The sequence below is a fragment of the Poecile atricapillus genome, chromosome 2 (genome assembly GCF_030490865.1).
Source record: "Poecile atricapillus isolate bPoeAtr1 chromosome 2, bPoeAtr1.hap1, whole genome shotgun sequence".
NCBI lineage: Eukaryota > Metazoa > Chordata > Aves > Passeriformes > Paridae > Poecile > Poecile atricapillus.
This window is the reverse complement of record NC_081250.1, coordinates 101104273-101121602: the sequence shown is the minus strand read 5'-3', so window position 1 is coordinate 101121602 and position 17330 is coordinate 101104273. Positions and strand designations below refer to the sequence as shown.

Here is a 17330-nt window from a genome sequence, read left to right as displayed (position 1 = left end):
AAGAGCTATAAAAATTATCTTATTCTTCCAAAACTGAGTCCTCTTTCAGATTCATATAATCTGCAGTTGCAGACTTTCCCATCTCATCCCATGGAAAAAAAAAAAGGAATTCTATAGTTACCAAAAACCAAAAAAAACCCACCAAAAACAAAACCACAAAAACCCCCAAAACATCAAATACACACCAAGACCACTTAACTTGATGCTCTATGCTCTATTATTTGCAGTTTTTGCAGGCAAAATGTTCCTTGGAAGGGCCCAAGTTACTGTAAGACCTAGTTTTCCACCATCAATTATCTGAAATTGTCAGAAAACCAAAGGCTGAAACTGCCTCTGGACTCTTCCCCAGCTGAATGAAAGGTTTATCAGTGGTATCACTGGAATGGAGATTTCATCATAAATCCTGTGTGACTTCAGGGTGTGTAGATTAATAAAGGCACATCATATACTGCAAAATTACAAAGCCTTTACAAGGAACAGCCGAATTCTCTTAGAGAACTCTGGACAGATGGCAGGATTTGACTATCACTAAATCAGCTTAGTCAAATACATTATTAGTTCTCCAGCTCAATATTTGCTGTGTATTCCCAACGAAACTGCTGAATGAAAAGGGCAATGTGTCAAGCTTATATAGCAAGTAAACATCAGAAATCCATTTTCCTCCAAGATCAAGCTCCTCTGATGTGCTAGAAATTTATACAAATTACAAAAAAAACCCCAAGCTTCTCTTGAAAAAGCTGCTCATTACAAAACACTGAAGATCAAAACCTAAACTCTACTTTTTTTGTGCATTTGCTATTTAATTAAGTGTCTGTTAAGCTGCTTCTTTGCAACTTTGGAGTATTTGAGGAAAATCAGGAGGTCAGACTGACTGCCACAGAACCCCCACATCAATGAACAAGCATAATGGGCTTTCAGGTATCTAAAATAACAGGTCCCTTGAAGGCTGGAGTGCAGCTTCTCTTTGAGATAATTCCATCAGCAAGGGATGAGTGCTTCACTTATCAGAACTGCCACATAATGCTCAAGCACAAATTAATGCTTGCAAGAAAAGATGCATGATTCTGCTTTGGTTTCTAGAAGGCAATTCTGAGTTCTTGTTCATTTTCCTCTTAAAAGCACAAGGAATCAAAAGCTTTCTTAGGATTACCAGATTTGTAACCAAGCATTCACAGAGAAATGTATTTTTTCAGTACATCATGAAAACTAATTTGGATGGAAGTCACACGCATATATATTTTATTAAAAGAAATGATTTTCAAACATTTTTGCCTGTCCTCTGTGCAGTGACATTTCTTCTCCCTTTTCACCATAAGGTTAATAATCAGGAAGGAGAACAAGGTGATTATTACTGTGCATGACAAGGATTGTTTGCTGCAGCAATTACTCTTCAATCAGAATGTTACTTTTGTTTACACTCAACAAGGATAAAATTATGAACCCTAGATATTACCATATGCTAAATACACATTTTACACCGCTTGAATTATGAGCAGGCAATATGCTTTAATACAGGTGTGGCATGGCTTTTAATGCAAAATTATGACACCTCTTTTGAAATCCTAACATTCTGTGCTATTAAATAGCTGGTCTCACTTTCATCTGCATGAGACAGGTGGTTAATTTTATTTGCATCAATACACTGAATTAACAGGTATATTCTCATTTGTATGACAGTGAATGCTGTACTCTTATAACCTGTATATTTATTCCCCTGAATTATTATCTAAAATACTGTCAATGCTTCAAGTTTCCAATGAAAAGGTTAATAAAAATTAGCTCCATAGACAAGTACTGTGATTTTCAATGGATGTTAAGATTTTTAATAGTGATACCGAGAGCTCATGAATAGAATTTATATAGACAGTGCACAGTCTCCCAAAAGCATTTCTACAATTGATTCCTTCTGTGATTTGACTCGGACTGAATGGTGTCAAGTAATTTATTCACCATTGTTTGGGACAGGCTATTTAATTCCCTTCTGACTCTTAAACAACGTGAGAGGTTGCGTGTCTCTCTGTGTTAGCGCACGGCCTGGTTAATCACACACAACAGGCCTGTGCTCACTTAGGTGGGTCTTTTCAAATAGATGGCAATTAAACCCTCCTACATATGAATCACTTTGCATTCACAGAATACTTTCTATATGAGCACTAAACATTTACAAATGAGGCTGGAATATTTTATATAATTTCTCCACCTCAGCTGAGATGACTAAAGAGCGCTATCATTATGTACATAACAGAGTTATAGGCAGGTGCAGATTAAGCAAGGTCACCTTATTCCTTACTCCCATCCTCCTGTTGTGGCTATGGCACCTGGACTCTGAACCTGACATGCTGCTCATATTGCTGGCTTGAAATAAAACGTGTCCCAATTCTGGGTAGTTTACAGGATGTTTTGTAAAAGAAAGTTATGACTGTTACTCGTTAAGATTTTAAGAAGTTTCCCACATATGTCTGTTCATTTAGGCCACACTCTCTTCCACAGGAATCAAAAAAAGTGAGACAAGCTGTCTCTGCTGAATTCCTAGTTCTGAAAAACAGAATCATCAACTTAAGTCTAACACTGCAATCTCAAAGGAATTTTGGAGGAGGAAAAAGCCACGGACTCCTTCACAGCCTCCTTCAAAATGACAAAGATAAAGAGAAGAGTCAACATGCTAATGGTCACAGCGCTGCTTATTAGAGACATTTTAAAATGAAGCCTTTGTCTCATGGGAAGCTCCAATCTGCTTTTCAACTATCAACAAATATACTTTTAGCAGATCAAAATTAGAAAACTCTTTTCCCATGGAAGATGAAATATAGTATATTGGACTGACTCTTACTAGACATTTTCATTTGAAGCTAAAACCATTTCTACTTTCCCAAAATGAAGTATTTTATGTTTTCTTTAAAACATTTTAACAGTGGCTTATTATGTGTATTTTTAGTGTTAGGACCTTTGATCACCTTCCTTTTAAAAAACACAAAGCAAAATTGTAAACATATTTACTATGCAAAACATATGGCATACTATATTATAATTTATAAACAAAGTACCAGATTTGTGAACTGAGATTTTGAAAATCCTGAAACAAATGCAGGATGCATTTGTTTAAACCAAACCACACAATGCAATAAAACATGCCTAGTTCAAATTTCTGTACTTCCATCTGTTATGAATTACTCTTTACACTATCCTGCAGAAAGAATATTTCTGGTTTTATTATTCTTTTTAATACTTGAAAAATCCTGGATAGCCTTAGCATTTTACCATTTGTAGTTGAATTAGCTGACCTTTCATTTTGTCTCTATAACCAGCCATCATAATGCACAGTTTATCTATGAATAAACCACTTGGTAACAGTACTTTGTCACCTTCACATATATTATTGATGAGAAAGCTGACAAGCCGGCAATTACGATGCTCCACCACTTGTCCCATCTCCAGGCTCAGCCTTAGGTACGGATGGAACAGCTGAAGTGAAAACTCAGTTTTACATTTCAAAGAAAGTGCAAAGGCAGTGAGAAAAGGCTGCCCTGCAAAGGACACAAATTGTATCCATTGCTGGAAAAGTTTATTTGAGTAGACTGTATTATTTACTCTGTATGATAATAAAGGTTAGACTGTGAGTCCACATCTTGTTCAACTAGATGTTCCACTTAGTTTTGCATTCAGTCTTGGATTAAATCTATGAATCTGACATATAAAACAATTACAACACTAATCAGAGTTTAGTATCAAAAAACACAGATTCAAATAACGGTCAAAATATAAATCAAGCAGGTTTTAATGGATTTGTGTTTCTATTGTTACCCCAGCAAGACATACAACAGTATTTCTTGGACTCCAAAACGTTGCCAAGTGATAAATTAAAGGTCATATCAAAAGTATCTGAAATCAGGATGCTTTTAAATGAGCAAACAATCCTGAGATCACTTGTATTCTCTGTTTCCATCCAAATTCTCAGGTTGTCAAAAATCACCAAGCCATTCCATAAACAATAAATATTTATTCCATATTCGATTAGTACTTTCTAAAGTAAGCATAACACAATAATTTATCCAACAGAAATTACCTACATTAAATATTCTTTAACATACACATATGTCTTAAAGAGATTAATATCAAATGGGATTACACAGGCTGCATTGCAAATCTTTAATCTTGATTTTGAAAAACCACACAGTCTTTCTTTCCTGTATTTTTGAACATGAGACTAAATATCCCATGTTAAGACACACTTATCAGCTGCCAGTGAAAGTCATAAATACAATAAACAATACAGCTTTGCAATGATAACTCCACACTGTAAGTATGCTACATCTACAGTATAAGTTAATGAAAAAGAGCCGAGCTAAATCAACGCTAACAGAGAACATAAAATACTTCTCTTACCTCCATTTCTGTGCAGTGTAAACGGCCTGATTTATCTGTAGAGAAAAAAAAAGAAGTTTTCAGATAAAGTAAGAGGCGATGGAAGAACAAAACTAAAAAGTTGAGTCACTTCTCTTTTTTGAGTAATTGCCAAGTATTCCTTGTCTTACTTGAATCACACATTTCAATAATGTTTTTATTCTTTATGCATCATGGTTAACAACAAGAAGGCCCTACCCTTTTTATTTGGATCCTTTATAATACTGGCTTTTTAAAAGATGTGTCTTTGATGCCTGGCTTCATTATTTAAATCGTATGATTGATGTTTGGCCATGGAGGGAACATGAAAATATGTTGGCTTAAATTAAGCAGTAACAAATAGTTATTTTGAGAGAATAACCAGCATTAATTCATAAACTAGGGAAAAGCAACTGTTTCATCTGATACTTCTGGGATTTCAAAGAGTTCAACAGAAATAAGAAGTTCAAGCAAATTAAAGTTAAAACATTACTGTGCTATTTTTGTAAGTCCCACTTGTCAATTTTTGCATTTCTTCCGAGTTCAGAAACATCACTTTGGAATTTGTATAATAAAGAAAAATTAAGTTTCTGAACTGTTTCATTAAACTGAAATCTCAATTTTCTGAATCACAAAACAGTTTTATACCAAAGTGGCTTGGCAGCTTAGCAAAACAAAGACTGAAATTTCACAGCACATTAGAAAAGCATCATTTCACTAAAAGCAGCAAGTTTATAATTTTGTATTAATAGTCCTTATCAGAATAGGGTGAAGGAATCCTGACAGGATGATTTCCTACTGGAAAAAAAATTATTCAAAAAAAGTTAATTGTTCCACAGAAATCTACCCATTTGAAAGGGGATCTACCCAAAACTTTAATTTCAAAACACAGGTATCAAATTTTACATTTTTTTGTCCTAGCTTTTCAGCTTCATTGCATTTACACTGCTGGTTTAGAATTTGCAGCTTTGGAACCAATTGCTCAGAGTCTATAGAAGACATAATTCTGAGACCTCACGCACTCAAAACCAAGAACAGGATGCATCTGCTTGACTGCGCGTACTCTAAGAGCACATGTTCAGGTAATGATTAGGAAGGATTTACGGCAAAAGTTTGGAAATAGTTTGTGATTTGTACCCATAACTGGAAGGACTATTTTATCAGACTGGCTGACTAACCCAAGGAAGCTCAACCAACTGGCTGGTGAAATATTCGCACAGAGGAGTGATCGCACTGACTTCATATGACACATGTGAATGGCATGCAAAATGGCATTCACATTCTCAGCTCTGGGAAGAGTCACCTGCATAGAAAAAACCCAATTTTTCATACTGAACTGGTCACCTTCCTTTGAAACTAAAGGTTAAACACATCCTGAATGAGTAGGGAACACCCACCTAACAGAGTGAAAGTTGTTTGCTTTCCTTTTCAACTGTTGCCAAAGGAAACTAATGCTTAGCACTGGTGTCTGACTTCAAAACTAAGAGCAGAGGAGTGACTTAAAAAGTCACTCATATTAAAAAGCCTTAAAAAGCCTTAAAAAGCCTCTCATATTATCTTTTTAAAAGGACTGGTACCTCTGGTTCATTCACTTTCAGATCCACATAATAGATTTTTTGGTGTTTAAAATGGTAACAGTCACGTGATTCTTACAAACTATAAATAGGAGAAATTTATTGAGAATGTTTTTTTAACTCCTAGGATTATAGCAGATTTATTAATATTATGAGCTACTCTTGTGAAATCAATTGACAGGTGACCAAAACAATGTTGCTTTATGATAGAAGATGATACAAGATTAATTCAGAGAAATGTAGTCAAGATAGGGGAAGAAAAAAGCACATACTGTCTTTAAAAAGACATTACTTTTTTTAAAAAAATTACTACTTCATTGTATATTGCAGTGCATACAGTAGGCCACCAATGTTTGCAATCACTGATAGTTTAAAATATCTGGACTTGCATCTCCTATGGTCTAAGGGAAGAGGAGCCAAGCTGTCCACTAGATCCTCTCAGTAGCACCAAGTACTCATTGCTGCACCTCACAGCAGTGCTGAGATCCTATGAACATCCTTTTAGCAGAAGTCCCAAACAAGTCCTGAAGCACAGGAAACCAATAAATCAGCCCAGACCAAAACAAGAAAGATAAAATTTGAATTTCTAAGACTAACAGCTGCAATCTTGCAGCTCCTTTGATAAACTTCCACCAAAGCTGTTCCTCAAAGAAAAGCACTCAAACTCTGGAGTGTTTTTTTTATTATTAAAGTCAACTATTTATTCCTATTTACACCAGTATTTTAAAACCCAGTAGTACTGTCATGAGTGCATGTGCTGGGGCAGGAAGGGGGAATAACAAGTCTTTCATGCACCCAGACTGCTGCAAGTGACTGACTTACAACATTTTAATATACACTGTACTATGGTAATTATTAACCATTCCATATGCCTCTGTAGCCTGAGACCAGCCATAACTTAGCAGATTTCCCAAAGCTCTTCGAGCCACAGGTGGACTCCTTCCACTGGGAATTTACTGCATTTCTGAAGAGATCATTAACAATACTGTTGATGCACTCACATCTATCAAGACTGAAATGAATTTTCTAAATTTATATGGCTCCTGCAAGCCAATTTATTTATACTGGCTTTATCTACACTGGCTGAGAGTAGAAATTTCTTCTCTCTTCAGCTGACATGATTGAAAAAGCAGTAACTCATAACTGTAGCCTAAGGGTCACACTCCCTTCATTAGCACTGAAAAAAAACCTCCCCATAAGTCATAGAACAGTCTGTGTCTATCATCAGAATGCAGTGCTTCTCTGGTAAACAGGTGATGCCTTAAAAAACTGTTTCAGCTGCTGATTCTTAACATAAATGCAGACTTTTCCAGACTTCAAAACCATTCAACTAGATATTCATCTGTGCAGCATTTTTACCATTCTTACTGCCAAAACACATTCAACAGTAATTTACCATAACAGATTTCAAATAGACGCTAATGCATTTATTACTAGTAAACAGCATAACTGTCAACTTCAGTTTATAAACAAACTACAGTTTGGAAAATTAGATCATTTTTCACTCTCAGCTTGTTGAAATGTAAAAAGTGAACAGTTTTTGAAAGAAGGAAAGTGACTTACATTGGAGGTTTCCTGTATTTCTAAAAACACATTTGACAGAAAAAAAATAAAAGAAAAAGAAACCCCAAACCTTCACATGCATTTTTTTGTTCTTCAAAATTTCTATTTGAAAAGTATTCTTCTGTCAAACTCTAAGCAAGAGGAGTCATGACAAAATTTCCTCAAGCACTAGGGAAGACTGTCTCAATCCCTTAAGGCAGGAGCTCCCTGTACTCCTTCCAATGGTAAGAAGTACACATTTAAGACTGAGTTTTAAAAGCAAAATAGATAACTCAGTATGTGAGAATGGACTGACCCAGGTATTTGTAGGACAGCACATGGGATATGCCAACCCGTCTGCACTCCTCTATCTGAAGAAAAATCAAGCTACAGAATTGACTCTAGTGATGTGACACGACAATCAGCCAGCCACCATTTCAGTTATAATCAGCTGGTCTAAGAGCCCTGCAGCTCAGAGCATCTCCCTAGCCTTCCTCTAATGTCTCAGACTCCTCTGCTCACATCCACAGTCAGTTCCTTCAAGACAGCTTCTTCTGGAATTGAAATGATAAACACTGATTTTTCTGGCAACAGTGTGGCTGATGCACACATTGGCAACAAACCTGAAACTCATTTTATTTTAAAGATTAATATTACAATTAAATGTCACAGCCTACTTCTGCAGGTTTAGAGGGAAAACAAGCTGCTGTTGCTACAACAACAGTACTCAAGTTGCCTGCAGGAATGACAGACACTGCCTGTATGTACCAAAGGACAGTGAATGAAGAGGATGAAGAAGGAACGTAAGGGCTAACCTAGGGAAAGGGAGCAAGGAAGAACATGAGAATCACTAACTCAAGTTCCTTGAGTTGAATGGTCTTTAGTCACACCCCTCAAATTAACAGTAAACTGAATTTGTATTTGCTTTCTAGCTTTTACATCTTCAAGAGCTTTTCTTTGCCCTTAAGAGAATGAGGACTCCTCAAGTAAAATAAAATAAAATAAAATAAAAAATATAAAATTTTTAAATAAATAAAAAAATTTAAATAAATAAAAAAATTTAAATAATAGACTCACATTTAAACATCCAGAAACCAGAGTTTTGGTAAGTGGAGGTTTGGTGACTAATCTAAAACCGGTCAGATAAGTTACCAAAAACGAAAAGTTCATCAATACAAGAGTTAAGATGAGCACCAATAAAAGGAAAGGGAATGAAAGAAGAAAGCAGAGGAAATCATGCCACAGAAGGAAAAGAGATAAATATGCAAAGAATGGGATTTGTAATTAAATGAAGGGAGATGAAAATACCGATGTAGCAGAAGTGAACCAAGCTGAGGACGGACAGTGAAAACTTGTATGATAAAAAGAAAGGAAAAAAAACAAGTGAAAAAGATAAAGACAAATACAGGCAAAGGACATCTTAGAAGTAAGACACATCAAGATGCAGGGAAAAAGGTCAAAAAGAGTGAGAACATGAGGAAGTGGAAGGAAGCAGACTGGATTAGGAGAGGTAACCAGAGACCCTCTCAGAGCAGGAAGCACAGAGACCCAAGTTCTGTTCCTAAGAAAAATACTTAGGCTTTCAGGATCAACATATCCTTCCTTTAAACTGTAATTAGAAGGTAACAAGAAATGGGATGACGTTTTAGAGCTTGTGGCTTTTTGGATATGACTCATGATTTCTGTATCTGACTACAGCTGATGACTTCGTAATTATATGCCTCATTTTTCTGCATAGGAAAGGAAAGAGAAAACTAAAAATTTTAAGAGAATACAAGGAAAATTCTTAGAGAGGTTTCTAGACCAATGGCAATCAGGATTTTCCTTCCCTGTGCAAATCTTTTTTCATGCCTTCTGTTCTCTCCATTGAAGTTACTCTTCATTTTTAACAGTAATAAGCAATTTTTGTCTATGGCACAAAGCAAAGGTAATGACTAAGAGGTGTTCTGTATTAATACCCTGTTAAATCTTGTAATAAAAATATTTTAAATTTCAAATTAACAAATCCATGTTACCTTAGTGCTACCTCCTAAGATATAATTACATGGCTGCTCTTTGTCTTGTCTCATTTCTATTCGGCACAAGGCTGTGATCAACATATGATTTTTCTGTGTTCCACTGCTCACTCTCTTTAGCAAACCTCTAAGTTTTCCTAAGGATCACATCCATTTTTGTTACTATAAGATAACTACTGTGGTAGTTGTGCATCTCCAAGTGCTACTGGACTCCTTTCATAACTGACAGTCTCTTCTTTAGATGCTTATGTACAGATACTGCACTCATCCTCCTTTGGCCTGTACAAGTATCAACTCTTCCCCAGACAAGTGTGAATTCACAGAGTTCGTGTGTCTTTATTTTTATTTTTTAAAATTTCTGTTACTCTGATCATATTCTAATTTTTCTTGGAGCTACCCAATTGCCTCCTCATTCAACAAGTAAGTGTGCTTCTGAACTGTGACTCCATTCAAGTCATCAGCAGCTTCTCCAACCATTTTTGATGGATCCAGTGCTTCAAGCAGGTTACAGCTTTTCTAAACTGATAACTCAGCACTATTGGATCTGTTAAGAACTGTCACCAGTTGTTAATAAACTCTCTCAAGTAAATGAAAAATGAGTTATTTTAATTCTTCTATACCTCAGCTGTGTCTTTGCAGTCTTGTATTTACACTATACAAAGTGACTCATCTCCTTTTGTTCCTCTTAAAGTGCACAGTAATAAAATACAGTAATGCAGTCATAGTTGCATGTGTCATGCAAGCTGTTTTAAGGTTTTATCAAGAATAAAACAATGTTGTCTCCTTATTTGATCTGATGCTGTAATGTGATAAACTAGTTCAGAAACAAAGAGTAAACACTCCTCAGTTTCCTTTTAGCAGATATTATGAAAAAGCTTCCCCACTTTCATGAAGGTACACTCACTGCCAACATGGATGCAGGATGTTGCATACCTTTAATCCTCTTGTTACCTGCAACATTCATACTGCACACTTGGCAAACACACTCAGGCTTGGGCAAGACTCATTTGCCACCATTTGGGTCATTTGCACTGCCTGTCACTCTGATCCTGTCCTGCTCTGAATCATTCTGTTCAAGGCTCTCTCTCTCGCTGTCTCTATTCCCCTCTGTCATAACATACACTGCTACTCTGCTCATTTTCAAAGCTCCACTTGAGCTCCCCCAGTCCCACCCATCATCTCTCACAGGGCACTGTGGGGAAAACTATCACCTCCAGCCAGCCCTGAAGCTGGACTCCATTATCCATTACCTATTTTTCCCCTGCTCCCCCAAAAGCATCTTTTGTTCTTTCTCCAGCAATGCTCCATAGGGATATGATATTAACTCTCTGCAACATCATGGCAGATGTCACATTTTTCACTCTTTTCAATTGCTGTTAACAATGACAACTAAAATTCCATTTTTCTTTCTACAGCAACATTTTTACTTCATTAGGTGAGAAAATCTCTGTTAAAGTACAAATGTCTTATCTTTTACTTTGGTCATTGTTAATACCAGGAGCCCATAATTCCTCAAAGTTCTTCTTTCAAAGTTCAAAGTTCAATGTTTTCCTTAGGAACAAATGCAGTTTTCAGACAACACCAAATCAGAGTTCATTCTTTCACTGCATACTTCACTGCATCTTCAACATTTCTCCATACAAATATAGGCAACTAAGGTCACTTATCACTGATGGCAATTTTTTTTTTTTTCATTTCTTTTGTGCAGGCGTTTGAAATACGCACATTTTTTTCAATCAAATACATTATTTTGTTATGCTGAGATCTTTTCTTTGCTTATTTTATCCTCCCCTACCAGAACTGCCTACAATAAGATGTCCAGCATCTGCTGATATTCACAGAGAGCCCACATAACACCCAGTGCATGGGATGCATCCGCATAAGCCATGACTGGAAGCCTTCCAGTTCATGGTTATGTACTGGGAATCACACTGATGACAGAAAGCCTGGCATAAATCAGGCCTAAGCTTTCTCTCTTCTACAGATCAGTAGAGCAAGAAGACATAAAAGCATCAACCCACCAAGACTCCCCTCTGCTGTCTATTCTTCCTACCTTGATATTCAATATTAAAATACCTGTATAGGTATCTATCTTAAAACTCTTGCACAAAAAAATGAGGCTCAATACATCAAGCCTTACTATTTTTAAATACAGATGTTTCTGAATACCCTTGATTTGGATTTGAATTTTGAATATAACTAAGTCTTCATCCTAAAGGTACTATTTATTTTAGCACTATTCATAGCAACACCTCTTTCAAAACTTAAACATCAAGAAAGGCCATTCCTATCCATCATCTTTAAAAAGGGTCAACAAAATTAGAGGAAAAATGGTAGTACATTAATTTTCCTCTAAAAATCACACATATTTTTCCTCAGTAATCCAGAGACTGACAGATAATAATGTCTTCATGTACATAAGTTGAATTTGCATTTATTCATCCTGTTTCTCCATTCTTGCCTTCCAAAACCTGGGCACACAAGGATGTAAGAGGGACATGGACGTCATTAAAACTGCCAAGACAACATAAACTATTCTTCTCCAGCATGTCTCACCCTGAGCCCTCCAAGTCCTGTGAAAGCCACCATGCAGTCAACTTTTCTGTGATCTTTTTGATTCAAAGCCAGAATACTCCATGCATTATGCCCTCCTGCTGAACGCCTGGCAGATTTCCAAGAGAAAAATCTGCATAGTACTCACTTCTGGTAAGACCAGCTGTAATTTCCCTGTGTGTTTTCTCTCCTAGGGCTGGAGGACGAGGCAAAAGAAGGGCCACTGACACTACCCACAGTTCACGGTCTCGGGAGGGAGACGGAAGGCCAAGGAGCCAACCCTTAACAGCCAACAGCTGGAAGTGAGCCCAACTCAGCCTTCAAGATATCCTTCTTTGCCACTTTCCAAGATCCTCATGGCGATTCCTCTACAGGAGCTCAGTGCAATGCCCAAAATAGATGGCCACCTTTGCTAAGCCAGGGACCTGCTATTAACAAAACATGCAGGGAAAACCTTCATTTTACCAAGCCTTCTCACCCTCAAAATTGTTCTGTTTCCCACCTCTGGGAAGGCGGGGGAAAAGCCTCTGGGCTGAAAAGCAAGAGCTTCTTATCCAGCTTGCAGCAATGACACAGCCCCAACGAAACAGCCTCCAGTACCCTACAGCATCCTGTGCCCCTGGATCCTGGGCATGATGTTGACTGCTAGCTCTTGTGCAGGTTTTCTGCTCCTGAATCTACTATTCCATTATTGCTTCAAGTTTATAAAAACATATGTAAATGCGATTCTGCAAGAAAAGAGCTTGGACAAATCAAACCACATGTTTACCCCAAACATTTTAACTCGTTCAGAGGTCAATTTTTATTGCATCTGGCACTTTACTGGATGCCACCATTAGTTTTTTTCATATAAATTTCAAGTAACAAAGACTGCTAAAACTAAAATAAATTCTACATGGTACCATGGGTATTTCGAAGCAACCCATACTTCTCTGGTATTTAGATGTCAGACAATGATCCATACTAAGAAAACCACAGCAAGCTTTATGTTTATTTTACATATTCATGCAAAATCTTCTTTCTTTCTTTCTTTCTTATTTTGGTTCTGGAAAAGTAAAAAGGTTTTCACTGCTCTGTAAAAATATGCCTTCATGTGCATCTCTAGAGCAAACTCTTTGACATGACTGTGTTTACTGCGTTTGCTCCTGACTTCGCCCGAGCCCCACTGACAGGCGTGACTGATCACATCGTAGTTCGCCGCAATCCTGGACAAAGCCCGAATGTTCACTACCCAAAGACACCATTCTTCAGGGATTCCTTTATTTGTCCGCACAGGATTCTGTTGTTTACTAAAACAGAAACTAACAGCCAATATTTGTTCCTGTGAACTATCCAAACCTATGCACCAACCTACACCTATATATTTTTTATGTATTGCTAGAACAAAACAGCTTTACAACTCAGAGCATTAACCCACAGAACCCCTATTGCTCTAACAAACCTCCTGACACATGCATTTGAATCTAAATTGTCTGAAATACAAAGGCAGGAAAACAATTAGCAGGAATCCTTCCTGATCCTCCTTTTGTCAGTGATTCAGGTGATATCAGTGGTGACATGAAAATGAACAACTGGGATGCATTTTCATCCTTCATCTTTTTACTTATTTTTTTAATCAAAACCTTATATTTTTTTACGATAAAGAAATATTATTAGATCACACAGATAAAACTGAAAGATCTGAAAATCAGTCTCTGGTTTTGTTTAAAGACTGGGATTCAACTCCAAGGGCATTTTTCTGTCCCACTATCAGCGAAACTCATCTCTTTCCTATCTCAAGGATATTTTTCTTCAATTTCTATGTATTGCTACTGGAATTTCAGGTATTAAGCATGAACTGGAAAACTGTTTCACAAGAAACTGCTTTGGAAAAGTACCATCAGTTTCTACATAATCACTACTTCTTTTCAAGAGAACTCTAATTTGTATCTTGAAAGTAAAATTTCTGTGACCATACAGCTTCAGGGCCTGTTACATTGCACTGCTCCCCAAGCCACAGAGACAGGGCACTTCCTAAGCTTTCACTGCTGTGAAAAGAATACAGAAGCTTACAAACAAATACCCATTCCAGAGGCTCAAGCTGTAACTGGCTGAGGAAGCTCATTAATCATCACCCAAAGAGACTGCAGTGAGCAATAAGGAAAAGAACAGGAACAGTTCAAAAGATACCAAGGAGAAGCAAGCCTTCTGTCAGCTTTTCAGTTCAGTATAGTGAATTCCCAACATTCGATGCATCACGTATATAACAATTTCCAGTGAAAACCTGCTCTAGGTTTCACAAATCAAAGAACACACAAAACCCCTTGTGAAAGCTTGGGGGCTGAGCAGCCTCTGTTTGCAAAGTCTATTCAAAGTTAGGTAGATGAGGAAAGCCAGGGGCAGGGAGAGGACCCCAGGAGGAATACTGCCTCTTTTCAAATCCAGGCACCTCTACCAACCTGCAGCTGATGGAAAAGCGAGTTCACCTAGGATGTTTTAGGAATGGATAGCTGGCAGAAAAATCCCCAACTCCCCTTTTCTATTATATGCACTGGAGGGGGTACTCTCCCTGGGATAGCTCCTGCCTCCTGCTTTCCTGGGAGGTCTTAACAGACTGGTCATCTTTGTTCAGATACATATAAACACTCTATTAAGATTCTCAAGAGATAAGCACACACATGTGGTGTTATACAAAATAATACATACACTAATAAGGTGAAAAAAAAAGAAAACTAGACAGGGCTGGAATATTAAAAAAAAAAAAATCCATCCAAAAATTTAGATGTGGTATCAACATACACAAGTTAGCACATGTTGACTATAACATTTTCACAGTAAAGCTTTAGAATAAAATAAACATGCCGGATATCAGTGAGGGGTCTGAATTTTATATCCAAGTATATTCAACACCTTCCTACAACCAGTAATGATGTACTGTAAGAGGAAATAGGGTAGGTCCACCAACAGCAAGAAAAAAAGCCACAAAAGAAAGAAATACATAGTAAACTGATATATTTCCTGCAATAGGGAAGAGAAAGGAAAAAGTCTTGATGTCATCTCAAAAGGCTGTAAGCAAAAACAGCACACGACATGCAACACAGAACTCTTTAACGTGCTTGTGACATGCAGATGCCTTGGTCAGGAGAGCATATTCCTGGAATTTCTGGGTGTTGGTCTGGCATTTAATTAACATTACAAAGACCTGTTTTTTAAAACAGTTTTAAAAGCACACTAGATCACATTTAAATGGAAGTCATTATTAGACTCATTACAATTGCAGAACTAAATGACATCCTTTCTTCCACTAAATATATTTTGATATTTGCATGTACCACTAGCTCCAAACTGGATTACTGCAAGTCTCTGCCAAAAGACTTTTCAGACAGGCACTGTATCAAAAGGCTTCATTAAATTGTAACACCAGGCATAATATTCGTGCTCTAAATGCTGAGTGCTCCATTAATCCCATTTTGTGAATTTACCACTGCCTTCTGATTCACACAACTTTAAAATGCTGAAACCTCTGGCTTCCCGGAAAATTCTGTGACGTTGAATGTGGACTAGGCTGATACCGGGGAATACCATCATGTATGTGATAGCCGACCACATCCCTCTGCTACCCATTTTTGATTTCTTTTCAGAAATCGAGCTTTACTTGCGACAAAAAATACTGCCTTCCACATTTAAAATCAGAAGCTTTGAAAGAAACAGACATGCGACCTCATTTTCCTTTCCAATGCAAAATACGCTTTCCTGGGTATTTTAACGAAACAGATGGTAGGTGCTAAGCCCCTGTACACGGCTTTCTCACTTACTTAGTGTCAGCACGCATCTAAATGGATCTATTTCTAATAGGTGCCTTTTGATGCCAAACTGTTCCGGAAGCCCCTGAGGGATGCACGGCCCGGCCGGAGGAACCCAAAGAGCAGGGAGCCCGCAAGAGCGGCGCTCCCGGTGTATGGATGGCACGGGATTGATTGCGCACCAGGAGATACGACGCAATTATAAAACACTGAACCCGCATTCGCCTGCCCGCGCCCGCACGCAGGCGATCGCATCCCAGGCGAGGGGTTCAGCCTTTCCACGCACGACACCGAGACACGCCACAAGGAGACACACACAGAGACACGCAGACCCCCCCGCCCCCCACAGCACCCGGCACGACCGAGGAGCCGAGAGCTCGCCCACCGCGACCCTCGGGAGGGAAGGACAGTCACGTCCGGGACAAAGGCTGATGGAGACGGGCGGCCGCCCGCGCCCGACCCCCGGCTGCTGCCGCCGGGGGCTGCGCGGGGTCGGCGCCGGCGGCGGCCCCCCGGCCTTACCTGCGGCGGGCGGGGGCGGCCGGTCGGGCTCGTCCTGCTCCAGGGTGACGGCGCCGTCCCGCCAGACGCGGAGGTGCGCGGCCGCCGCCCCCAGCCTGGCGGCGGGGGTCTCTCCACGGCGGGCACGGGCGCGCAGCGAGGCGCAGCACTGGTAACACACGGCCCACGCCTGCTCCTCGTTGATGGGCTGGTTGTAGAGCCGGAGGATCTCCTCCAGCGACAGCGCCTCCGGCTGCCCTCCGGACCCGCCGCCGTCCTCCTCCTCCTCGGCGGCCGGGCGGGAGGCGCCGGGCTGGGGCTCCATGCCCTGCGTCCGCCGCGGTGGTGGTCCTCGCTCAGCGACCGGCCCCGCCGCCGCGGCAGCGGCTGCTGATGCTGCTGCTCGCACTGATGCTGCTGCTGCTGCTGCTTGTGCTGCTGCTGCCGCCCGGTCCCGCCGTGCTCATCCTCTCCGCCCCGCTAGTGCCACCAGGCCGCCGGACGCACAGCCCGGCCCGCGCGGCAGGCAGCAGGAGCCAGGAAACAGGCAGGAGTCAGGAGGAAGGCAGGCACAGGATCGGCGCCCGGTCCGCCCGCTGCCGCCGCCGCCGCCGCAGGGGGAGCGACAGCTCATAGCAACGCAATGGCGTCCTCGTCCTCGTCCTCGCCCGCCCCCGCCGCGCGGCGCCGCCCGCCCACCGCCGCAGCGCCCCCTGCCGGCACCGGCGCCATGGCGAGCGCGGGGCGCTTTCACCGGGGCTGCCACGGCAACCGGCGCCTGCAGCGCCTGCCGGGCCGGGCCGGGCCGGGCCGGGCCGGGCGGCTTCCACCTCTGCCGGAGACACCGACCCACGCGGGGCACTCGTGGTGCACTCAGCCCACAGCCCTCGGGCCGCTGTTTCTGCGCCGGGTGCTGGCAACCACCACCCGCAGCAACAAACAGCTCCCGGCGGGATGCGGGATGACACTCCCTGCACCCCCAA

The 17330-nt window shown here is 40.2% G+C and overlaps 1 protein-coding gene across 3 annotated transcripts in view; it reads right to left on the bottom strand.

The window, feature by feature from the left end:
* The window catches only part of SPIRE1 (spire type actin nucleation factor 1), a 128466-nt gene extending 111485 nt beyond the window's left edge, over positions 1–16981 (bottom strand). For all 3 annotated transcript variants that reach the window (XM_058830932.1, XM_058830934.1, XM_058830933.1), the window contains exons 1-2: positions 16369–16981; positions 4384–4418 (exon numbers count right to left, since the gene is read on the bottom strand). In XM_058830932.1, the coding sequence (XP_058686915.1) occupies positions 4384–4418; positions 16369–16672 (339 nt within the window). In that variant the 5' untranslated portion in view covers positions 16673–16981. The remainder of the gene's footprint in view (positions 1–4383; positions 4419–16368) is intronic.
* Between the last annotated feature and the right edge of the window lie 349 nt (positions 16982–17330).